Genomic DNA, 25480 nt, shown 5'->3' with positions numbered 1-25480 from the left:
TTTTAGTTATCGGCGGACACAACATCTTTTTTTTTTTTTTGTATGTGTTGCTGAGGATCGAACCCTGGCCGCATGGCCAGACGAGTGCACTACTGCTTGAGCCACATCCCCAGCCCAACTGGTCCAACTTCTTAATAACTGCATGTTGGACTCCTAGCTTTTTAATCAAACGTACCCCAGGCTCATGTAACTCATACTGAAATTCCACCCCTACAAGCTCTCAGGTCTAACTGGAATTCTACCTCATTCACAGAGCCTCAATGCAGGTCTGTACCCAATTCCCTTTAGTATCTCTTGGTATTACTGTGTTCTTTTTAAATAGCTGTCATCTGTCCACTCAATAAATAGTTGTTGAGTATCTCTGCCAGGTGCCAGATGCTGTGTTAAGCCTTGGCTCATTCCACCTGTAAATCTGCAAACCAAGACTCCCTCTCTTTCAGCTTTCCTAAAATTTTTAACACAAAGTTTCACCAGCACTAAATCCATGTTTGTTGAATGTGACCCTGTCTATATATCTCTGGTTTTAAAAATTTTCCTTTAGTAAATATTGTTCTGATAGCAGTTGTATGGCCATGGAAGTAGTGGAGAGTAGACTGGAGATTGTTCATTTTATAATTGAAGGGTCTGACTGCTCTAGTTAGGATTTTGAAGTTTTCTTCTCTGTGTTAATTGTCTTTAGGAGAGCCGCATATTCCAGGCACTGTGACTCATATATTTAGTGAAACACTCGATGAATATTGAAACTGAAGAGAGGCAATTCTTATTCTATAGCATAAAATAAAATAGCCATTTCCCCTTTCAATTTTAGAGTTACTTATTACAGAAGGTACTCCTGTTGATGATGCTGATACAGAAAACCAAGTAGAGGAAGAGCCAGCAGATTCCACCCTTTTGGACAACATGCTTTCCTTGTTATATTCATTCTTGCTTTATTTCACTAAGATGGTAAGTTTGACATAGTTTCTTCAATTAGAATGTTGATTATTTATTAGTTTTTAAGTGGCTTCTGGTCATGAAGTGAAGAACTTAAAATGTCTTTATGAAAATGACTCCTGACCCTTTGAGTAGATAGCTCCTAAAACAAAAGCCATAGGGGTGTGGCTTAATGGCTACTTAGTTTAGCATATGAGGAAGATTTGCTGTCTACCAAGGCTGGACATTTGTACACCTGTAAAAACTTGGTTCTTCCCCTCAGAATCTTTCATTCTGGCAGGGAGATAATAGCATTCACTTGAAACACAGTAAGATAATGGCAGAAAGAGAGGTATTTATTTGATGGTAGAACATTATTGTCCATAAATGCATTTATTATGGTTGGAAGGGTGATCAATAAGGTCAGAAAGTAGTTGAGATGTGTTTGAAGCACAGGCAAAGGGCAAACAGGAGTGTGACATGTGGTTTGTTGTTGATTAGACAGGCTGGGGTGGAGGATGGTGGGGGAATCTGGCAGTCAGAAGAAATGTGTTCAGAGAAATGGAAACATGAAGAAAAGGATATTTGGGGAGGACAGGAGAATGTGATTAGTTGGTGTTGTATAAAGTGTGAAGTTGGAGGGGGATAGTCTGTTGGAGAGGCCAGCAAATCTTAAAGGAAGTCATGAGCCAAAGTAGCATTAGACCATTAAGAGTGGGAATCCTTAGAAAGTTTTAAGAATGAAAGGAATTAGGTTAGATCTGTTTCTTAGAAAGAGTCACTTAAGGCTGACCTTTCTAAAGAAAATCATGATCCAAACAAGACATTTAATCTGTCTAGAAGCTTATCTAAGCATTTTAGGACTTACCTCCCCCTCATGGTATTTGTTGATATTGGACTTTTAGAGTTTAATTATAGGAATGAGAAAGCTTTTAGAGATTGGAAGATAAGATGGTCCTAGGGCCATTGTGACAGGAATCCTTCTCAACTGAAGTTGTTTCCTGTAGGTTGTGTTATTTCAAGACTTGTGTAAGAAAAGTGATGTTGTTGTTTTTCTTGTAAAATGTATAGATTTTGAAGCCAGGTAGATCTGGTTTCAAATCCCAAGGTTATCATTTAGAAGTTTGGGCAAATAACTAAACTTTTGAATATCAGATTCCCCATCTGAAAAATGTAGATAATGCTTACACCAATCATAAGAATTAAATGATTTGACAAGGTGAGGTGTCTGGCATTTTGTAGGGTTTTACCCCCACGCACCCCCTAATTCTCATGTAGGCAGTCAGAGGTGGTATAAAGACAATGAATACCTGGGGAGGAAAGACCACCAGGGTGGAAAAGATGTGATGGGGAGAAATGAATCATTTTTCAGTTGGCTCCATGTTTGTTCATGGTGGTGGCAGCCACCTGGGTAAGGAGTATGTACAAGCCAGGCAGTTAGAATAATGATATTTCCAGTGATTAAAGCCCAGTCTTCCACAGTCATAATTTGATTATCAGAATGAATCAACATCACTTGGAAAGTTTACAGCCTCACGATATGGGAAGGATTTCTTTATTCATATTTTTAGGTATGCACAGAGCCCTCCTCTAGGTCTAGGTCGGGGTACACAAATGTGGTGCAGGTATGGTCAGTGATTTTGCGGTGATAGGTAAGACATTGACGTGAGTGGCAAAGAAGAGGCACAATGTTACGAGACTGATTTGAAAGGAGCCTTCAAAAAGGCATTTTTATGGCCCAGTATGTACAGGACATTGTGCAAGTACTAAAAGAATCTAACAGGTGTAAGGCATGATTGTGATTTTTGAAAGGCTTAAGAAAAGGACTTAACAAATATATGCAAAAATTATGAACAAGTCAATGTAAAATCTTAAACAAGTAGTATGATATCTGATAGGACTGGAGAGTAATAGGCTCTGATGTGTTTGGGAATGTGCACCAATCAAATTCATTGATCAATGGAATCTTAGTAGAATCTTAGTGTTAGAAGAAACCTTGGAAGGCTGTTAGTCTAGTTTCTCACTCATTGCTGTAATTTTCTTTACTGTGGCCCTGACGAATAGTTATGAGGCCTGTACACCAGTATTTCCTAGCATGAGTCACTCTCTTACAAGGCTATTTGTTCTTCTGTTGTCTAGTTCATCCTTGTATTGACTCCAAATTTTCCTCCACATGATTTCCTCTATAAAATTGAATTCTTTTCTACATAGAAATCCTTTAAATATTTGAAGTTATATCTTAATTTAAAAATTATTTTTAGTATTTTTATCATGGAAACTTTCAAATAAGAGCAGAGAGAATAGTAGGGGACTATAGGTAACCATAACATACTGTACATTTCAGAGTACTAGAAGAAAAGATTGTGAAAGTTTTACCATAAATGATGTTTGAGGAGGTAGATATATTTAACCTGATTTAAATGTTACATAGTGTATACATGCATCAACTGTACTACAAAGCAATAGTAACAAAAACAGCATGGTACTGGTACCAAAACAGGCAGGTGCACCAATGGTATAGAATAAAGGACACAGAAACCAATCCACAAAATTACAATTATCTTATATTCGATAAAGGGGTAAAAGCATGCAATGGAGGAAGGATAGCATCTTCAACAAGTGGTGCTGGGAAAACTGGAAATCCATATGCAACAAAATGAAACTGAATCCACTCCTCTCGCCATGCACAAAAGTTAACTCAAAATGGATCAAGGAGCTTAATATCAAATCAGAGACTCTGCGTCTGATAGAAGAAAAAGTTGGCTCTGATCTACATATTGTGGGGTTGGGCTCCAAATTCCTTAATAGGACACCCATATCACAAGAGTTAAAAACAAGAATCAACAAATGGGACTTACTTAAACTAAAAAGTTTTTTCTCAGCAAGAGAAACAATAAGAGAGGTAAACAGGGAGCCTACATCATGGGAACAAATTTTTACTCCTCACACTTCAGATAGAGCCCTAATATCCAGAGTATACAAAGAACTCAAAAAAATTAAACAATAAGAAAACAAATAACCCAATCAACAAATGGGCCAAAGACCTGAACAGACACTTCTCAGAAGAGGACATACAATCAATCAACAAGTACATGGAAAAATGCTCACCATCTCTAGCAGTCAGAGAAATGCAAATCAAAACCACCCTAAGATACCATCTCACTCCAATAAGATTGGCAGCCATTATGAAGTCAAACAACAACAAGTGCTGGCGAGAATGTGGGGAAATGGGTAATCTTGTACATTGCTGGTGGGACTGCAAATTGGTGCGGCCAATATGGAAAGCAGTATGGAGATTCCTGGGAAAGCTGGGAATGGAACCACCATTTGACCCAGCTATTGCCCTTCTCGGAATATTCCCTGAAGACCTTAAAACAGTGTACTACAGGGATACTGCCACATCGATGTTCATAGCAGCACAATTCACAATAGCTAGATTGTGGAACCAACTTAGATGCCCTTCAATAGGTGAATGGATAAAAAAAAATGTAGCATTTATACACAATGGAGTACTATGCAGCACTAAGAAATGACAAAAATCATTGAATTTGCAGGGAAATGGATGGCATTAGAGCAGATTATGCTAAGTGAAGCTAGCCAACCCCTAAAAAACAAATGCCAAATGTCTTCTTTGCTATAATGAGAGCAACTAAGAACAGAGCAGGGAGGAAGAACAGGAGGAAAAGATTAACATTAAACAGAGTCATGAGGTTGGAGGGAAAGGGAGAGAAAAGGGAAATTGCATGGAAATGGAAGGAGACCCTCATTGTTATACAAAATTACATATAAGAGGTTGTGAGGGGAATGGGAAAAAATAAGAAGAGAAATGAATTACAGTAGATGGGGTAGAGAGAGAAGATGGGAGGGGAGGGGAGGGGGGATAGTAGAGGATAGGAAATGTAGCAGAATACAACAGTTACTATTGTGGCATTATGTAAAAATGTGGATGTGTAACCGATGTGATTCTGCAATCTTTGTAATGTTTTGAATAACCAATAAAAAAAATAAAAAAAACCTGTAAATCTGCAGATCCAAGATATTAAATGGAACTAGAGTACAAAAAGCATGAATAAAGCTATATCAAGGTATATTATATCATAAATAAATTGCTCAAAACCAGTGACAAAGAGCAATCTTAGCAGTTAGAGAAGACTTTTATGTAGAAAAGAACTAAGGATGACATCAGATTTATTGTCAGAAATTAGGCATAAGAGAATATAGTGGAGTGATACCTTTAATATATTTGAAGAGCAATAATGTTGGCCAATAATATCATGCCCAGTGAAATATCTTTCTAAAATGAAGACTTGTACTGACATACAAGCTGAAAGAATTCACCCTACACTTGCACCATACAGCAGATGGAAATAATGGAAAAAGGAGTAAAGAACACTGAAAATGGTGACTGTGTGCATAAATATTCAAAATAATTTTTCTTATTTGAACATTTTAAAAAGTCATTGACTGTTTAAAGACAATATCAGTGTAGTATGGGACTTAGAAAACATGTAAAGTAAAATACATGATAACAGTATAAATCTCAGAAGGGTAGTAACTATTGTAACATTCTTATTGAATATGTGAAGTACTATAGTATCATCTGAAGGTAGATTGTGACAAATTAAAGATGTATATTCTAAACCCTGAAGCACTAAGATTAGAAAACAGAGTTATAGCTTAATAAGCCAATAGAGGAGTCACTAAAAATACCGATAGTGGTATTTCTGCAAAAGAAGACAGAAAGAAAAGAAAAAGAACAAAGAACAGAAGGAACAAATAGAAGATTATATTAAGCTTACACCTATGCACAGCAGTAATCCTATTAAGTGGAAAGTATCTAAATACATCAGTTAAAAACAGAGATTGTCATATTGCCTAAAGAAGCAAGACCCAAATAGAGGTCTATGGGAATAACACTGTAAATAGAAAGACACAAAGAAGTCAAAATTAAAATGATTGAGAAAGGTATCTCATGTTAAACACTAGTCAAGGAAATCTGGAGTAGCTACATTAAACCAAATGAGGTTGTGGGGCAAAATATATCATCAGGACTAAAGAAAGTTATTTCCTAATGATAAAGGAGTCAGTCAAGATTATATAATAAACCCAAGTGCTTGTACTTTTAATATTAGACCTTCAAAATACATGAAGTATAAAAATTGATAGAATTAAGAGGAAAATGATGAATATAGGATTACATTTAGAGATTTCAATATCCTCTCCTCAGCAATTGGCAGAAAACGAAAAATAAAAGTAAGGTTGTAGAAAGTATAAATGATATAATCAATCCATCCATTTGAAATTAATTGACATTTATAGAAAACCCCCAAAGAGCTGAATACCTATTCTTCTTAGTGCACTTGTAACATTTACCAAGATAAACCATATTCTGGATCTTAAAAAAAAATTATCAGTAAATATAAAAGTATTCAAAGACAGGCAAAGCTTATTTTCTGAACACAATAAAATGAGAAGTCAATAATGGAAAATTCCCAAATATTTGGAAACTTAAGTGCCAGGCTGATATATATATATATGTAGATGAACACACAGTACATTTATTTTCATGTGGTGCTGGGGATCGAATCCAGTGCCTCACACATGTGAGGCAAGCACTTTGCCACTGAGCTACAACCTTAGCCCCCACTGCTAAATAATTTTTGAGTCAAATAAATCAGAGAAGAAATTCATATTTTGAGTTGAATAAAACTGAAAACAACATATCCATTTGTGCAATGTCACTAAAGCGTTATTGGAAAATTTATAGCACTACCAGGCCCAGATAGCTTTATTAAAAAGAAGTCTCCAGTCATTGACTTTAGTTCCTACTATGAGAAACTTGAAAAGGAAAAATAAGTTAATCTCTAAGTAAGCAAGAAAAAAAGATATAATAAAGACCATAAGTCAGTGAAATTTTGAAAAAGGAAAATAAGAGAAAATCCATGAAACCCACAGCTAGTTCTTTAAGATGAATAAAATTGATCAACATATAGCAAGGGAAATAAAAGAGGAGACACAGATTACCAATATCCAAAATCAGAGAAGGGATATAACTACAGATTCCACAGATACTAGACTGATAATGGGGATATTATGAACAGTTTATGTTAATTAACTTGACAATTTAGTTGAAATGAAGAAATTCCATTTAAGCCACAAATTGCAAAAGTTGACTCAAGAAAAACAGACATCTTCATAAACCTTGTTGACTATTAAAGAAATTGAAGGTATAGGTAAAGACCTTTCTACAAAGAAAAAAAAAATAAGACACAGACAGCTTTATTGGTGATCCAATTAAACCTGTAAGGAAGAAATGATACTAATTCCTAATAGTATTAGTAATACTAAACCCTTGTAGAATATTAAAGCAAGGAAATATTTCTCCTATGAAGCCAGTGTTATCACTACACTAAACCAAGACAAAAATATAACAAGAAAAGAAAACCACAGACCTCTCACGGGATCTTCAATGAACCTGTACAGTAATTCTAAACAAAAATTTAAGTCAAATACAACAATATGTAAAAGGAAAATACATCATAGACAAAAACTAGACTGATGATGGGGATTTATGTCAAGAATCCAAAATTTATTTAACAATTGAAAATCAATGAAATTTACCACATTGATGTACCTAAAAGCACAATTTTTGTATTCAGCTCAAGAGATACAAAACAAGCATTTAAAAAATATAGCAGAGGTGGAAAATGTTGGGGAGTAATATTGGCCAAATTATATTGTTATTTTGTGTGCATGTACAAGTAGGTGACAATAAATCCCATCGACATGTAAAAAAAAAAAAACCAGCCCTGATTATTATTTAAAAAAATTTTTTAGATGTTGATTGATTTTATTTTATTCACTTATTTATATGCGGTGCTGAGAATCGAACCCATTGCCTTACACATGCTAGGCAAGTGCTCTACTACTGAGTATCAACCCCAGCCCCTCAGCATTGATTATTGATGTAGAAAAAACAAACAACAAACTAGGAATAGAAGGGAGCTTAAAACATCCTCTGAAAAAAATGCAGCTAACCTCATACTTAATGGTTGATAATTGAATACTTTTCCCCAAGATCAGAAACCAAACAGAGATGTCTACTCACATTACATCTATTCAGCATTGTACTGGAGTGCAGTAAGGAAATAGCTAGTATACTAAGGCAAGAAAAAGAAATAAAATGAACTCAGATTGGAAAGGAAGAAATAAAATTCTCTTTATTTTCAGATAACATGAACATATATAGATAAAATCTGGTATGATCTAGAAAAAAGCTATTGTAAAGTTTACATCTAAAAGCAATTATATTTTCTATATATTAACAATGAATAATTAGAAATTGAAATTTTAAAGATTTCTATGTACAATAGAATAAAAATATGAAGTATTTAAACATAAAGATGGCAAAAACTAAAATGTATATATTAAAAACTATAAAATATTGCTGATAGAAATTAAAGAGAACCTAAATGGAAAGAGATACCTAATTTATGAGTCAGAAGACTAAGGTTTCCATTCATCCCAGTTTAATCACCAGAGTCAACATTATTCCAATCAAAATCCCAGCAGAGTTTTGTAGAAAATGACAAGCTGATTGCAACAGACCTAGAATACGTAGCTTCAAGACTTAAGCTAGGGCTGGGGATGTAGCTCAGTGGTAGAGCACTTGCCTAGCATATGCAAGGTCCTGTGTTCAATCCCTAGTACCATACAAAGAGGGAAAAAGAAAAAAAAATATTCTAAAGCTACAGTAATTAGGATCGCAGACAAAACATTGGAACAGAGCCAAGAATTCAGAGATAGATACACATATATATGGCAACAGTCATTGACAAAGATGGAAAGACAAGTAGAGAATGGAAAGTTTTTTCAGCAAATGGTACTGAAATTACTGCATATTTATACGCAAAATATTGATCCATGCCTTGCATTAGACACCTGAATTAACTCACAGACTTAAATATTAAACTCAAAACTACAAAACCTCTAGGAAAAAAGTAAGAGAAAAATTTTTGTTGAACTTAGGTTCGGCAAAGATTTTTTAAATTTGACAACAAAAGCATTAAAAAGGATTTGACAATTTGGGATTCATCAAACTAAAACCTCTGTAATTCAAAATACACTTTGAAGTGAATGAAATACACAAAACACAAGCTGGGAGGAAATTAGTGTAAAGCATTTATCTGATAAAAGACTTGCATCACGAATATATGAAGAACTCTTAGAACTCATTAGAAAGAAAAAATATAGTCCTGTAAAATAACACTTAATCAAAGAAGATAAACATATAGTAAATAAAGACATTAAAAATGCTTGACATAATTATCAGGGAAATGCAATTTTAAAGCATAAGAGTTACCACTACACACTTATTAAATAGCTAATATTAAAGATAATTGTGCTGAGTGGTTGGAGAAGAGATGGAGGAACTGGATGGGTACACAGCTGGTGGGGATATAAAGTGGTAGAATCACCTTCTTAAAAAGGTAAACATACACCAGTCATATCCAACCATTCTTTTCCAAAGAAAAGATAAGTTATATAGTAATAGAAGGAATTTTATATCAGTGTTCTTGGCTATTTTAGTTGTAAAAGCCCCAAACTGGAAAAAAATCCAAATGTCTATCAATAGATGATAGACAAATTGTGGTACGTACATATAATGAAATGCTACTCAGCAATAAAAATAGATGATTGATAGATTACCTGATGTAGATGAATCTCAAATTATGCTGAATAAGAGAAGCCATAGAAAATACAATATATTATCCCATACACATAAAACTTGAGGAATACAAAGCAATCTATTAACATAGACATTTTGCTGGAGGAGTGGGAATGTGGGGGGCAAGAAGGAAGGGTGACAAAGGGCAGAATTTCCTAGAGAATGATAATATTTTTGGAAGTAAAGGATGTGTATATTATCTTGATTATAATGGTGATTTCATAATTTCATGTTTATCAAATTTATCAGATTACACACTTTAAATACATGCAATTTATTGCATATCAATTTTACCTCAAAGCTATAAGAAATATATTCATCTTTTTTCACTTTCTAAGATACAAATAGTGTTCTATAAATATTTTTCTCTACTTCATTTAAAAAAATGTATTCTGGAAACCAGCTCTTAGCAGTATTTAAAATTATTTTCTTTCTTCTTTGGTTTATTCAACAACTTTTATTGATGACGGTTGTTTCAGCCTTTTGTGACTATCTTGTGTTATTATAATTAATGCTTGAATAACATAGTTTTGTAAATACAAGTTTTAAACATTTGTTCTTGTATCCCAGTATATTTAGAAGTTAGGGCTGGGGGACTATTGCTCAGCAGTAGAGCACTTGCCCTAGGTACCCTTCCCAGCACTGAAAAAGTAAAAAAAAAAAAAAAAAAAAAAAAAAAAAAAAAAAAAAAAGTGGGATTGTTGAGTTAATAGGTAAATATAAGCAGTTTTGGGAGATGTTGCCAAATCTCATCCATAGGGTTGTATCATTTTGTATACTTATCAGCAGTTTCTGAGAATTTGTATTCCCCCACATTCTCTCACCTACTGAGTATGTTGTCAAACGTTTGGATCTTGCCAATGCAAGTGAGAAATGGTATCTTGGTGTGGTTTAATTTGTATTTTGTTCATTATGAGCTAAGCAGAACATGTTTCCATATGTTATAGCTATTTGCATTTCTTTTCCTGAGATCTGTTTATTTCTTCAGCCCATTTTTATATAGGTTTGCTGGCCATTTTATTTATAATGTTCTTTATATTTCAGGAACATGATTTTTTGGACAATAATATGTTGCAAATATTTTTTCTCAGGTTGTCACTGTCAACCTGCATGGATGTGTGTGTGTGTGTGTGTTTGTGCATGTGTGTGTGTGTGTGTATGTGTAGCAGGTTTATATACAGCCAGGAAAGATTTTTTCAATGAGGCAGGTTTTGACCACTCATAATACATAGAAAATTTCACCCAATATTTTCTAGTACTTGTTTATTTTCTATTTTTACATTCAGGTTTCTTATCCATTTGTAGTTTATCTTTTGAATAATTAGAGAAAAATCCAATTTTATAATTTTCCATGTGGTATTTGCAAACGCTACTTATTAGAAAGTCTATTTTCCCCAGACTAACTTTTATTGTACCCCAAATGTCCAGTACAGATGGCTCTATTTCTGGAGTCTCTATTCTGTCCTACAAACTCTATGTATTCTTGGGCTTGGACGAGGGTACATGATTTGATTATATAGTCTGCCCTCCCTGTACCCTTCATTGCTCTTCTTTTTCAGTGCTTTCCTGCTTATTCTTGTTCTTTTGAATTGACTATATTCAACTTGACGACAGATTTTTAAAGATCCACATATGTTCATTCCCTCCCCAAGTTAAACGTCCCCAGTTTCTTCAATTTTTAGCACATGCTTTTCGGGCTATTCATGATTCTGTTCTTTCCCTCAAGTCATGCATCCTTAAAATGTGGTATCCAGAAATGAAGCCACCGGCGTGGGGTGTTAATGACATGATTTCTTAGGGTAAGGCTTTTTAAAAAGAGTGTCATCCACAAGTGGATAAAGTAACATAGGACTGGAGTGAGTAGGGAAGGAAAGCCCAGTCCGAGCAGTAGTCCTTTAGAAGGGAGCAGGAGAAGCATCTCCTCTTCTGTCTGCACTTTTGGGGCAGGTACCTGGTGTCTCCACACGTTGAAAACAGGGTTTTGTTCTGGGAAGGGCTGGGAGGCCTGATTTTCTCCTTTTTTCTAGTCTCTGCGTATTATCCCCTTCTTCTAGTTCCCTGGCTTCCTCCAGGGCCTTCTAAATTGCGGGTCCTATCCCAGTTCCTGGGACAGGTGAGCCTCTTTCCTCCTGGAGTCCTTTCATTTGGACTCTTCCGCTGGACTCTCCTCGCGCTGTCCCCCGCCGGGCTCCGCAGTTGGTTCTTCCCGCTCCCTCCTGCCCCTTGGCATCCTCGGTCTGCTCACTGCAGTCCACCCAGCGGCTTCCTCTGATGACGCGTTTTACGTGCTTTGGGCAGAAAGCGCCTGCCGTGGAGGAAGGCAAAGTTCACTCCCACTACCCGCCCCCTGAGCTGGGTCCTCCCGAAGTAGGAAATGTTGAAAGAGAGGGTCCTGTGCTGTTCTGCAGGGAAGCGTCGCTTCCGCTCAGCTGTCCCTACACCATGGACTCAGTACCTGCCACTGTGCCTTCTTCTGTCACTGCTTCCCCGGGGGACCTGGAGCTCCTGGGACCCCTGTCAGTGCTCTACGCAGCCCTCATAACCAAGCTACTGGAGGTGACGGTCCCATTCCCAGGGAGGGACCCCAACTCTGGCAGGCGGGTGGCTGAGTTCTGGAGGTGTGGGTGCACTGACTGTCGTGGCGACGGAGAAATGGAGTGTGTCAGGCCCAAGGCAGCCAGGACATGACTGTATTGTTAAGCGAGGCCGGTGAGAGTGTACTTGAGCTTTCCCCACTTGCACTTTTTTTCTTGACGGAATAGAGGTGACAACTTCATGTTATGTTCCGAAATGCAGCCAACAATGGAAACAGCTAATGTTACTACAGGTCTTTTCCCTAAGGAGACTGCTGGGGAATTGGGCCCAAATGACAGCTATCTCGTATTACCTGTAGAGGGCGGTGAAAACAGGGAAGAGTAGGCAGGTGTTTAATGCACTGCCTTTGAGCAACCATTTAAAATTAGGCTTTGAATTTTATAGAAGGATGTTAAATTCAGAGAAGTTTATCTAAGCCAGTTCTCAAGAGTTGTCTGAAATTGCATGTCACTTATCTGTTTATATAAGAGTGGAATGAAATAGTGGAATGGAAGTAAGATTTAAAATCTTATACGTATATCATCATTGTTTTTATTTGTTGCCATAAAATTAATTAGTTCTTTTATATATTTAAGTTTTTGTCTTAAATGAATTTTTTAAATTTTAAAAAACAGGTTGTCTAAGAGAAAAGAATGATCCAGAGGGATTCTAGCCAGGTGTTAGACAATGTGATGATATAGGGCCTGTTACAAACTGGAAATGTATGCTCAATTTAAAGTATTTAGATTCAGGCTGGGGTTGTGGTTCAGTGGTAGAGCGCTTGCCTAGCATGCATGAGGCACAGGGTTAGGGTTAGGGTTAGGGTTAGGGTTAGGTTTAGAGTTATGGTCAGGGTTAGGGTTAGGGTTAGGGGTTCGATCCTTAGCACCATATAAAAACAAAATAATGTGTCCACCTGAAACTAAAGATACATAAATAAATTTTTTAAAAAGTTTTTAGATTCATTATACTTGAAAACACTGCAAGTTAACAAAAAATATGAGACTGCCAGTATCCTCTCTCTTGAAGAAGCTATTGGAAAATATTGAGGAGGTGGATTTCTGATGAGGAGGTTGGTTTAGAATTGCCATGATTCTTTGTGACTGTTTTGTTATAAATTTAAGGTTTCCCATTTCTTCTAATTTGTCTGTTTCAGCTGTTTACTGCATTGCCTGATGAGTATCAACCTGGGCCTAATTTTTATGGACTACCATGGGAGCCTGTAGTTTTCACTGTTTTCTTTGGATTGGTATCCTTTGTCATTTTCTTTTGGAGAACTGTTCTTGTTGTGAGTAAATTAACTTACTTATACCTTAGCACATAAGCACAAGGATTATTTTATATAGTCACTGCCCCCCCTTTTTTTCCTTTTCAGTTGCTAAAACACAAATTACTGGTTTAAGTCAAACTAACCTTATAAAATAATTTAGTGTGGGTGCAGTTGGTAGAACTAGTAATTCTTACAGCCATCCTGACCAGTAGTTTCATACGTATCAGAAGTCTTAAAAGTGGGATAAAAGATGGGATAGGTTAGATAAATATCATTTTATGTAGCATATATGTCTAGTAATCTATATTAAAGAAATAACTATGCTTTGAAGATTTTGGTAATGTTTTTCAGTGGAACAGTGTATTAGATTGAAGACTTAGCACAACATAATTCATTTAGGGGTTATTGTATGTTCACTTAATGGAATAGTAGGCAGATTTATCTATTTCAAAGCTTTGAGGTACAGAAAATGCTCACAATTAAATGTGAAGTGGAAAAAAAAAAGCAGAAACTAAGATTTAAATGTTGATGAACTGTATGTTAATATAAACACATATAAACAGGGGGAAATGCTACAAAGAAATACAGTAAAATGAGAAAAAGGAGATGAGATAATTTTTCCAGTCTTTCATATATATTTTTCCCAGATTTTATGATTTGATCATATGTTCAGAAAATACCTTTTTATTTGGAAGTATAGATTATGTGTTGTCCAAAAATCCATTAAATGTTTTGTTCATTAAGTCTTTTTTTTCTGAGCAGAATTAGTCTATCTCTGTGTATGTGTGTATATATATATGTATAAGCGTATATAAATACGCTTATACATACTTATGTTTGTACTGTAGGTCATTCTGTTTCATAGTTATTTAACATAATTGGAAGAAAATTATTTTAGGTAAATGGACTTTGCATATGAAAAGCCTAATAGTTAAAGAGGCCAAAAGCATTGGATACAAATCTTTTCAAATCTGAGTGTTCTTTTTCTGATTTCTTAATTATATCAGACATATCATTGTTAAGATAAGTTTCTTCTCCTCGTACAATTGAGTGTTAAATCTCTTAAATATTCCCTTCTTAAATAGAAGAATCGTTTGCCTGGATTCCTGTGAGGAATTTTCTAATCTCATTGAACTTTTTCTCAGCTAAAAGGAAAAAGGAAATAGAAGGATAAAGAGAAGGGAAAAACATGAAAACACTTTATATTTCTCTCTTGTTTCTTTCATTTCAAGAACCCCGGTACCTGTTTCTCTTTTCACTAGGTTATGTGGGATCTGGTTCCTAGCTGTTGCTCCTCAGTTTCAACATTTGACTTTGGAGTTTTAGTCTCTTCCTTAGGTGACTGCTTTTATGCTACTTCCCATTTTCCTCTGTTGTCATTTTGAATAAAAGGTTTGCAAGGCTATGACATTATAAAAATGTCATTTCTTTCTGTGTTGGAGTTTTCTGAATGCAATTTCCTATTACGAAGATCCCATGGATGATCCATGGACACATCTGAGTATCCCATCACCATTTATAGCATTTGAAAGGACAAGTATATGCAAAGTTACAAAGAAATTTAGTGATGTTTTTTAAAAATTTCTGCTTAGGTTTTATTATCAGGCAGTTTATTGCTGTCTTTAGGAAATGATTGTTTTTGTCCTTTCCAGAATATGTTAATTGTCATTTCTCTTGTTGCTTGTGCATTTTCTTCTAGCAGTCTTCCCTTTCAGATTTCTTGCTATATATTTAGTGGTTTGTAGAAATAAGATGATGTAGCCTCTTAGTTTCTAAATTCAGCCAATAGCCAAATTTAAATTGAGTTCTAAGATGTTTTCTGGTGAGTGAAAGTGGCATATCTTAGTACAAAGATTATGCCTTTAGTATTGTTTCCTCAGATTCCTTTTGAATAGTCATTGTTTTTAGACTTTACCCTGGTTATTTAGAATTCTCAAGTAAATGATTTTGAGTACACACACACACAGACACACATACACACACACATCTTTACTGTGAAATAAGGTACATATCTTAGTGTTTTTATTTCAGAGCCTATTTATGAAATATCACTACCAATTAAATTTAAAATGCTTGTTAACCTTTACTTATTTTTAATTCTATAAATTTATTATCCTGAACCAGAATGTTATTAAATTCTCACTTGGTTATGATTCTGACTGTTGTTTTAGGAATGCTGTTTCTATTGAGCAGATGTTTGACATCAAATTTAATCTTTTTTCCTCTCTTCCAGGTAAAAGATAGAGTATATCAAGGTAAATTTTTAGGTTTTTTAAACTTGTATTGTATTGGTGTTTGATGTGTGTTTTATGTATGTTAGAAGTAGATACAGTGACTTTTAATGTCTATTACTTTTTTAACTCCTGAAAATTTTACTATTCCTAGGTTGCTAGCATGGATAATAGAGTAGATGATGATGGTTCCAACTCTGAGATAGGAGATAAAGAGGGGGAACAAATTGTGGATAGGGAGATGATTAGTTTTAATTTGGGGCAGATTACCTTTGAATATTGATGTAATGCAGATGTATTACATTTGAAGAGTATTTCTATGCTAATGATTTAATCATGCATTAAGTAATTGAGTAGATAATTTAAAGAATGGTAATGTGTATCAGTATGCTTTCATTTCTGTTTTTTTTTTTTTGCAAAGAATTAAATGATTCCATTTTCTGAAAAGAAAGTGTTTTGAGAAGGGAGGAATATCAAGCTCCAACACTTTACTGTATTTCCCATCTGTGAAATAAGCTTAAATTGAAATATCATTTTGGATGGGAGGGGTACCTGGGATTGAACTCTGGGGCACTCTACTGAGCCACATCCCCAACCCCCTATATTTAGAGACCAAGTCTCACTTAGTTGCTTATTGTCTTTCTCTTGCTGAGCCTGGCTTTGATCTTGGGATCCCTCTAGCTCAGCCTCCTGAGCCACTGGGATTACAGGTATGCACCACCGCACCCAGCAAAATATCATTGTTCTTATATTTTTCTTAAATTTTAATAATTTTATACTCTTATTGCTAATAAGCATAGATTGCTTTTTAAAAGCATAATAGTTATGCTAAGAAGTATTTCCTCATAGTACCATATAACATGTCTTTGCTTTTAGTAGATTGAGTAATTGAATTTCATTTAGTGATTGTAATAATCTTGTGTATTTCCCCTCTTTAGTCACTGAACAGCAAATTGCCCAAAAGATAATCAATTTCATGAAAGAAGATGAAGAACTGATACAGAAATTTTCAAAGTATGAACAGAAGGTATAATTATTTTTTTGTTTCTTTCTCCCTTGGTTCTAGCTTGAATCATGTCTACCTGTTTTAATTTAAAAATCGTATTTTAAAATTTTTATTTCATTATTTCCTACAAATCATCCAAATTCTAAGCAGTCATATGTATACATTCTTCTGGAAAGGGTCACTTGTCTGGAAGTAACTTGTATAGTAGCACTATAATTTGTGTATCTTAATTCTGAATGCTTTATTTACATAGATGAAGGAATCAAAGAAACAGATCCAAGAAATCATGAAACAAAATATGATTCTTTCTGATGAAGCAACTAAATATAAGGTAAAAATCCCTTCTTAGGGGGGAATTACATTCTAAACTCAAAAGTAAATGTAATGAGTGAGTAATCTTGACACCTTTTTTCCCAGGATAAAATAAAGCTTCTTGAAAAAGCTAAAGAATTTCTGGATGAGAGAGCTAAAAGTCTTCATGTTTTGTTAGAATCTGAAAGAGAACAGAATGCTAAGAATCACGACTTGGTAAGAGTTTTGCTGCTAAGTGTTGCTATAATTTGGCTTTTGAAATATTTTGTAAAATTGGTTAAGTTGAACTTAGTCCAGCTGTTAACTAAAGTAAGATTAGGAGTCAAGGAAGTTGAACCCACTTCTGTGCCCATTTTGTGGAACTTTTAAGTACTGCTATAATAAATTATTTTTATGGGCCTAGGAAATATTTTTATTCTCAACCTTGGATAATTTTCATATTGCTTTGCTCTACCCTTGGAAACATGCAGATCAACTAAAAAACTATTGTCCAATTGAACAGTATTTGTTTACTTTTTACTTGAAAGAGTAATGAATTAATCAATTTTCTGTACTTAAAAAAATTTTTACTTACATATTTCATTTTCAATTTCTATAAGTTTCTGTAATTACATAAAAGTTGCAAAAGATAGTAGAGAGTGTGTTCTGAAATATCCTACCCCAAAGTAAGCTTGATCACCTAGCTGAGGTAGTATTTATCAGATTTCTCCACAGTAAAAATTCTTTCCAATCCTTTTCATATTATATTCTTTGGAAGTTACCATGCACAGCCCACAGTTAAAGTATGAAGAGTTACGAGCTCAGGATGCAGCTCATGGTAGAGCACTTGCCTAGCATGCATGAGTGTCAGGATTCAATCCCAGGCATTGCAAACAAAGATTGCAGAGTTATGTCCACTTCCTTAAGGAGCAAATATATTTATAAATTTTTTGGAATTCTTCTGTATGTGAGATTAGTTTATTCTCCCTTAAATTTTATCATTTTTTACTTCAGATAAGAAAATTTTAAAAATTATCTTCGGAAATTTTTTTCTCTATCACTAGAGAAAAATTAGTAATTTGAACTGGTTTATTTGAAACAGTAATTAATTAATTTTCTATGCTTTAAAGCATTTTATTATTGCATTATGATTTTCTATACTTTGACCTTTTTTTCTGGTTTTCTCATAAACAGTAAGGTTGTGGATGCCATGAAATATTTATGACTTCATTTTCCCTCATCTCTTTCAGTTCTTAATTTTTTGCTTAGTCCAAAGCTGGATCCCCTGCATTTATCTGAAATGTAATGGGATGGCTTGACAAATATTTTGTTGTGTTTATCTTTTTTAGTATATATATATGTGTGTACACACACACACACACACATACACACACACACACACACATATCACTATTTCTACTGAAATCCTAATGCATATTTTGTGTTCTGTTTTCACCTGGCAGATAATGGAAAATAAGAAATCTATAGAGAAGCTTAAAGATGTCATTTCAGTGAACACTTCTGAACTTTCAGAGGTAAAGCTGCCAACTCTTGCTAACGGGATATTAATACTACATCTTAGTTTTGTTGCGGACCAAAAATTTGAAGTGTGCTAAAATGTGCAAAAAATAAGAACTATATGATGTCTGGTTTGGGAAAGTATAACTTTGTTTTTTCTTTGGAATTAATTCACTAACTGTAGTGTTTTGCATTAGCTTCAAATTGTCTTTAATGAAGCTAAGCTTCGTGAAGAGAAGGTGAAGTTGGAATGCTGTCAGCTTCAGAAAGAAAATACCATGCTTAAGAAGACGAAAGAGCAGGTAAAAAAAATTTGATGTCATACATAATGTAAACTAGAGAAGTGAATATCATTATCTTGTATCTTTCTTGGATCTGTTTCTGAGGTAAGGAATATTCATGTAGGACCTTTTCTAGATATGCAAAGTTTAAACATGCTCCCTAAATTGAGTGCATATATATGTTCTCCATCTGTTTTGGATCTTTGGATTATTGCTTTTCTTATCAAATGTCAATCAGTTATTAACTTGCATAGCCTCAAAGAAACTTTTAAACCAGAAAATTAAGTATTTTATGATCCTCTTTTGAGTAGTTACTGATTCACTGGCCAAGGGAAGATTACATGATAAGGAGTCTAAATTTAGGAGACAGTCATATGTGCCCAGCCATTCCTGCTGGAGGTAAATTATTTGAATTGGCAGCAATTTTCTGGGGAATGCAATAAACAGGGTCAACTTCCTGAGAGCTCTGATGTTCTTACTGTAGCTATGAGATTTGGGGCCACTCTGCCCTCTTCCTTAACCAAGGTCTCAACCCCCTCGATTGAGGCAGGCCACCAAGGAGTATGGTTCTCTATTTCTTTGTCTAAGTCTTGTAGTCCTGATGTATCCAGTGCAGAAACCCCTCCCTAACCCATAGGAATTCATGTGTTTTGACTTTTCAGTTGCAGCAGGAAGTCAAAGACTGGAGTACATCACACGCTGAGCTCAGTGAACAAATCAAATCATTTGAGAAGACCCAGAAAGATTTACTTGTAGCTCTTAATCACAAAGATGATACTATTAATGTAAATTTATACTCCAAAAACATGTTTCATCTCATGAATTCTCCTGAAATCTTCTGAATTAAAATCGAGAGTATTCCAACCTTTTGCTTCTTTTCTAGGCTTTGACTAATTATATCACACAGTTGAATCGGTTACAATGTGAATCTGAATCTGAGGATCAAAATAGAGAAGATGAGTCGGATGAATTAACCAACGGAGAGGTAGCAGGTAAGATCAGTCTCAGCGAGGTTGAATCCTTTTTTTGCTTTCCTTTCTTTAATTAAGTATTTATACAGATGCCACTTTTCAGCTGGCTGATTTTCTTCTTAAGCTTCAGGGTTGTAGACACATATCACTGGATCTATAGATATGTCTGTTGCATTGGCAGAGGTGGGTTGCTGGGGTATAATGTAGCAATAGGCATGTGAAGAACACTGACTTTTTCTATCCCATTGAAAACTAGTAAGTACACTGCAGCTACAATAGTCAGATCCTATACCTCTAAGTATTGAACATTGTACAGTAAGAGAAATTTGTTTCTTAACTTATGCAGATGATAGTTGATTTTGATACTCATCATCTCTATGGCTCTGTGGTTTTAAGGTCCACAGTGAGTCTTAAAAGTCCGGAGGTAGTTGGAACCATAAAATAAAGCTGTGAGAACAGAGGCTAGAGACTATCAGAAAGCTAGAGAGAGGGAGTGTAACAGTGTTTACTGATGAGGAAAATATTTCCAGATTTTTTCTCCCAAGTTGGATATTGCTTACATTGCAAGTATTTCAAACCACACCTGGTAGTAGATTCAGGGAGAAAACAGAGGATTGAATCTTTCTAAATAAGACACTTACTTGCCCATGTGAGAGAGAAGAAAAGCTTTTATCTTACAAGAATAGCATAGATAACATTTTAGTTGTGCAAACTAGAAATTCACCTTTTTTTGTTTTTTTTTTTAAGACAGACACAGTACTTTTATTTATTTTTATGCTGAGGATCAAACTCAGTGCCTCACACATACTAGGTGAGCACTCTACCACTGAGCCACAACCCCAGCCTGAAATTCACCTCTCTCTCTCTCTTTTTTTTTAAATCTAAGCTTGCAATTCTCTTAAAAGTCATTAGTCTAATCAGTTTAGTTATTTAATTGATTTTTTTTCTTCTGGTGTTTGAACACAATCATTATTTTGTTTGGGGAAGTTAGGAGAATATAGAGTTAAAAGTAAGGAAAGAAAAAGCTAAAGTCTTTTGTTTTTAGGTGATCGGAATGAGAAGATCAAAGATCAAATTAAGCAGATGATGGATGTCTCTCGGGTATAGTTCTTTGTAAGAGTCCCATAGTGCCTGTGAATTCTTCCTGTGCCTCACTTTTAAGAATACCTCTCTTTTCTGCAATTTTTAGACACAAACTACAATATCAGTAGTTGAAGAGGATCTAAAACTTTTACAACCTAAGCTAAGAGCCTCGATGTCCACAAATCTAGAAGGTGGGTTCTTCTTGAGAAGAAATTGCCATGTTGGAAAGACTTAAAATTTTATTGGAAAGATAAAGAATGGCTTCTTGCTTTCATACTTCTTACTTTTCTTGGCACTACTCCCTCAAACAAGTTCTTAAGTCCTTGTACACATATAGAGATAAGCTGTTTTATCCTTTACAGACCAAATAAAGAAATTAGAAGGTGAGTGCAATTCACTACAGTCTTCTAAAGTTGTACTGGAAGAGGAATGCAAAACTCTAAGGCAGAAAGTGGAGATTTTAAATGAACTCTACCAGAAAGATGAGATGGCACTACAAAAGTAAGATTTTCATTGTTTGTTATTGTTATCACTGTGTGAACTAATAGATAATTTTATCTTTTCTTAAGATTATTTACAATTTCTTCTAGTTTTAATAAGTAGAGATTTGTCTTTTTTCCTTTGTGTTTTGTTTCCTATAAGTTGCATTTTTCTTTCCACCATCAGTCTTAAGAGTCCTGATGTAGTTGGAACCATAAACTAAGGCTGTGAGGACATTGTAATCAATTGTCAAATTCATATGAAGGCAGGAAGTGGTAAAATGGTTTTAACAGTCACTGATGTGGAAATACCTCTCAAAGTTCTAGACTCTTTCTATGATCCCCCTATTTATTTTAAGTACCTTTCATTGTGATCAGTTATGTAATTCTAATGTTTTGAACTTATATCTCTAACTCTGGACCTTTAAAAATACTGAGTGATTTGGAATGACATGTTTTAGTAGAATAAAAACTTCAAAAAGGAATAATATTTACTTATTGATGGTACAAGTTTTGGACTTGAATATCTCAGATGTTCACACAAAATGGAACTGTGGCAAGGACCTTAGGAGTTATGATTACAGAAGTACTTGTTTTTAGTATATATTTATATATTAATCTTCTTAGTGTGGAGCTAGTTATTTTTTGAAAGTTCATTTGAAGTTTTTAATCCACAAAAATACTTGAATTCTCTAAAAATTGGTTGTGTCAGATTTTATTTGTTTGCACCTGATTTTACTCTTCGGTATATATATCTTGTAAAGCAAAGACTGACCTTCTTACAGACCTAACTATTTTTAGGTATTTTGACTTCTGTTGCCTAATTAATGCATTAAATATTGAAACCTTTCCATTAACTTTTCTATAATTCTGTGATCTCCAAGCGACCTTTTTAGAATCTCAAATTTTTGTTCAGGCCAGTTCTAAATTCCTGGCCTGTTTCAAAGAAGCATTTCTCATTTTATCACTTTTTTTTTAAAAGAACACTTGTTTTCTCTGTCCCTACTAGTAATCTGAATGACCTAAATGGCAATTAATTTTCTTTGTAATGCAATTAAATTGTAGCACTATTTTTTTCAACTCCTCCAAAATTCATTCAGTCATCATCTGTGGTTTGTACTCTTTTTACTCATCCCTAGGTACTATGTTAGTTCATGCCTGTGTCATCTTTTCTGTTTCTAACCTAGATCATCTGTCTTCATTCTCCATTTTTTATATTTGTATATAACTTATTTCAAATTCTTAGTAGTTTTCTCTATAGCCGCTTGAGTGGACTTTCTAAAATATAAGTCTATCCATGTCAATATGTGCCTGTGGTTTATGAAGAATTTGCTTTCTATTTGATGACCTGTTCTTTTTTTCTTCCTTGTACCTTTTTAATAGTTTAAATATTTTTAATTATTTTCTTCATCCCCTGTATAAGCTTGTTGTAATCATAAATTATAATGGAATTATAATTATATAATTATAATTTTATTCATCTTCTCATAATTTAAAGGCCATGGTATATATTCTGGATTTAATTAAAACCTGACATAGATTAATAGGTTTATTATTTTCTTTTTATGGGCTTTAAGTAGCTCCTGAATCAGGTAACTGTTGTGGCATTGTATGTTAGTACTTCATATACTGTGAACTCCACAAGACATTCATTCAATTTATAGACATATTTAAAGTTTCTGTAGTTCTGCATTCTACACTGTTGGTTTCTTATTTGAAATTATTTTCATTCTATTTGAACATTGTCCTTTAATGATAGATTTGATTAGTGTATCAAAGGTAGTACAAGGATAAACAGAGAATAGTATTTTATCCACTAAATATTGCTACCTTTATAATCTGTATTAGGTTGACATGAACTTCATGATTAGAGTTAAAACCAGTTTCCATTTTTAAAGGATCTTTCTTTTGGCTACTGAATTTTGACTGTTACTTAGTTTTAGCAATTTAAAAATATTCAATTAATTTTTCTTTAAGGAGTCCATTGTCATTGTTGTTTGGTCTTATCCCTCCCCTAGTTTCTGTAGTCCTTTCTCTGTTTTTATAACAGTTGTATTGGGAAGTGCCTAGGTGTAGTTTTCCCCACCCCACCCACTTTTCCTCTTGCAGTTATGTTGCTTGGGACCATTAAACACTTCTTGAATTTTCGAGTCTTTTTCTAAATGTTGATTTTACCTCATTCTCTCTTCTGATTATAATAATGCATATTAGAATTTGATTTCCCCTGCCTCCTACATTCTGGATTTACTTCTTCTGGATATTTTCTTCTGACCTGTCTTAAAAGCGCTAGGATTTATTTTACTTCCCAAATCTGCTGCTAAAATCATTCATTGAGTTTTGGATTTTAAAAAATTCAGGGTTTAAAATATTATTTTAGTTGTAGATAGACACAATATTTTATTTTTTAGAGGATTTTTTTAAGAGAGAGAGAAAGAGAATTTAAAATTTATTTTTTAGTTTTTGGCAGACACCACATCTTTGTTTGCATGGGGTGCTGAGGATTGAACCCAGGCCGCACGCATGCCAGGCGAGCATGCTACCGCTTGAGCCACATCCCCAACTCGACACAATATTTTATTTATTTTATGTGGTGTTGTGGACTGATCCCAGTGCCCCACACATCTGGGGCTCGTGCTTCACCACTGAGCCACAACCCCAGTCCTATTTCAGTACTACAGCTCAAACCCAGGACCTTGAGCCATGTGCTCTACTATTGAGCTACCTCCCCAGACTCCTTGCTCTTTCTCATAAGGGAATAGGGTCTTAGTGCTTTCCAAGCTATCTTTAATCTCATAATTCTGCCTCTGCCTCCTGAGTATCTTTGACTGTAGGTAGGTCACCACACCCAACTATTTCTTGGTTTTATAGTTTCTAATCCTTTGACAAAATTCGTGATCTTTTTTTTTTCCTCTTTTGTGGTGCTGGTGTTTGAACCCAGAGTCTTGTGCGTGCAAGGCAGCACTTTACCAACTAAACTATATTCCCAGCCCTGAAATTCATAATCTTGACTTTACTTTTTTGACTATATAAAGCACAGTGATTTTAAAACATGTGCGGATAACCCCATTTGGTGGTTTCCTTTTCTGTGGGATTTTTTCTCACAGAATTTTGTCTTATGAAGTGCCTGGTCAGTTTTGATTGGCCAACATTGTTGTGATAATGATAGATGAAATTTGAGGACTAAGACGAAGTTATCTTCTTATAGAAAAGTGTTGAGGTTACTTGAGTAAGATTGTCATTTTAAACTTAGTCAGCAATTAAGATAATTCAAAAATGACTTGTCTTTTCAATGTTTCAGTATTGTTCCTTTTAGATTTTTTGCCTGTTCATCACTTAAGTGTGCAGTACTTTCTAATCTAAACTCAAAGGCTAGGGCTTTTATTAAGGGTCCCTTTATTGGTAGCCTCTTTTTTCCTCTAAGCCCAGGAATTTAATGAAGGCTTGGTTCAGACTCATATCTTTGTGTTATCTTCAATAGGAGAAAATTACCTTAAAGTGACAGCCTTACTTGTAATTCTGAGATTCCTTTTTCTAATGGATCTTGGCCACATACATATATCTTCACTGACTTTTTAGCTTGGATCCCTTCAAACACAATTTTATATTCTTATAAAGATGTTTTGATTGTTCTTAGTGCTCTCAGAATAACTCTTTGATAATTGGAAACAAAATTCTCTCTTTTCTTCAAGATTCAGTTTTCTCCATGTTCCTTCTTAAGCCAGTGGGGAAAATTATTATATTCCTTTAGGCATCATTTATACCTGAAACAGTGAGCTCTTTTATTCTTTAGCATCTTACAAGGTAACTAGTATATTATAGCCACTCATAAAATACTTGCTGAAGAATTAAATTAGAAGCTATATAAGAATATATAATCCCCTTTTTCTATTTGGTATCAGTAATCCTTTTTTACTGCAGTTCTTCTGATTTATGGAAGATTAAGTTTCAAGTTAATTATCTTTTGAATTGGAACTATGGCTAAAGTAGTACAAGGATAGCAGAAAATAGTATTTTTTAAATCATTAAATGTGGCTACCTTTGTGTCAGTAGATGAACATCTTGAGTTTTATGATCAGAGTTAAAACTTGTCAGTAGATAATACTCTGATAGTGGGTCAGTTTGGCCTCTTTTTCTGG

General features: G+C 34.5%; 1 protein-coding gene across 1 annotated transcript in view; it reads left to right on the top strand.

Annotated features, from left to right (window-relative positions):
• Positions 1–25480, top strand: part of LOC143389132 (transport and Golgi organization protein 1 homolog) — a 46258-nt gene that overhangs the window by 14066 nt on the left and 6712 nt on the right. The window contains exons 6-18 of the mRNA XM_077108517.1: positions 809–945; positions 13371–13502; positions 15718–15739; positions 16654–16742; positions 16975–17052; positions 17139–17249; positions 18476–18547; positions 18728–18832; positions 19474–19596; positions 19695–19803; positions 20828–20883; positions 20972–21056; positions 21228–21366. Of these exons, the coding sequence (XP_076964632.1) occupies positions 809–945; positions 13371–13502; positions 15718–15739; positions 16654–16742; positions 16975–17052; positions 17139–17249; positions 18476–18547; positions 18728–18832; positions 19474–19596; positions 19695–19803; positions 20828–20883; positions 20972–21056; positions 21228–21366 (1258 nt within the window). The remainder of the gene's footprint in view (positions 1–808; positions 946–13370; positions 13503–15717; positions 15740–16653; positions 16743–16974; positions 17053–17138; positions 17250–18475; positions 18548–18727; positions 18833–19473; positions 19597–19694; positions 19804–20827; positions 20884–20971; positions 21057–21227; positions 21367–25480) is intronic.

This window comes from Callospermophilus lateralis, unplaced genomic scaffold, assembly GCF_048772815.1.
Source record: "Callospermophilus lateralis isolate mCalLat2 unplaced genomic scaffold, mCalLat2.hap1 Scaffold_86, whole genome shotgun sequence".
NCBI lineage: Eukaryota > Metazoa > Chordata > Mammalia > Rodentia > Sciuridae > Callospermophilus > Callospermophilus lateralis.
The sequence above is the reverse complement of the archived record's forward strand: the minus strand, read 5'-3'. Positions and strand labels throughout refer to the sequence as shown.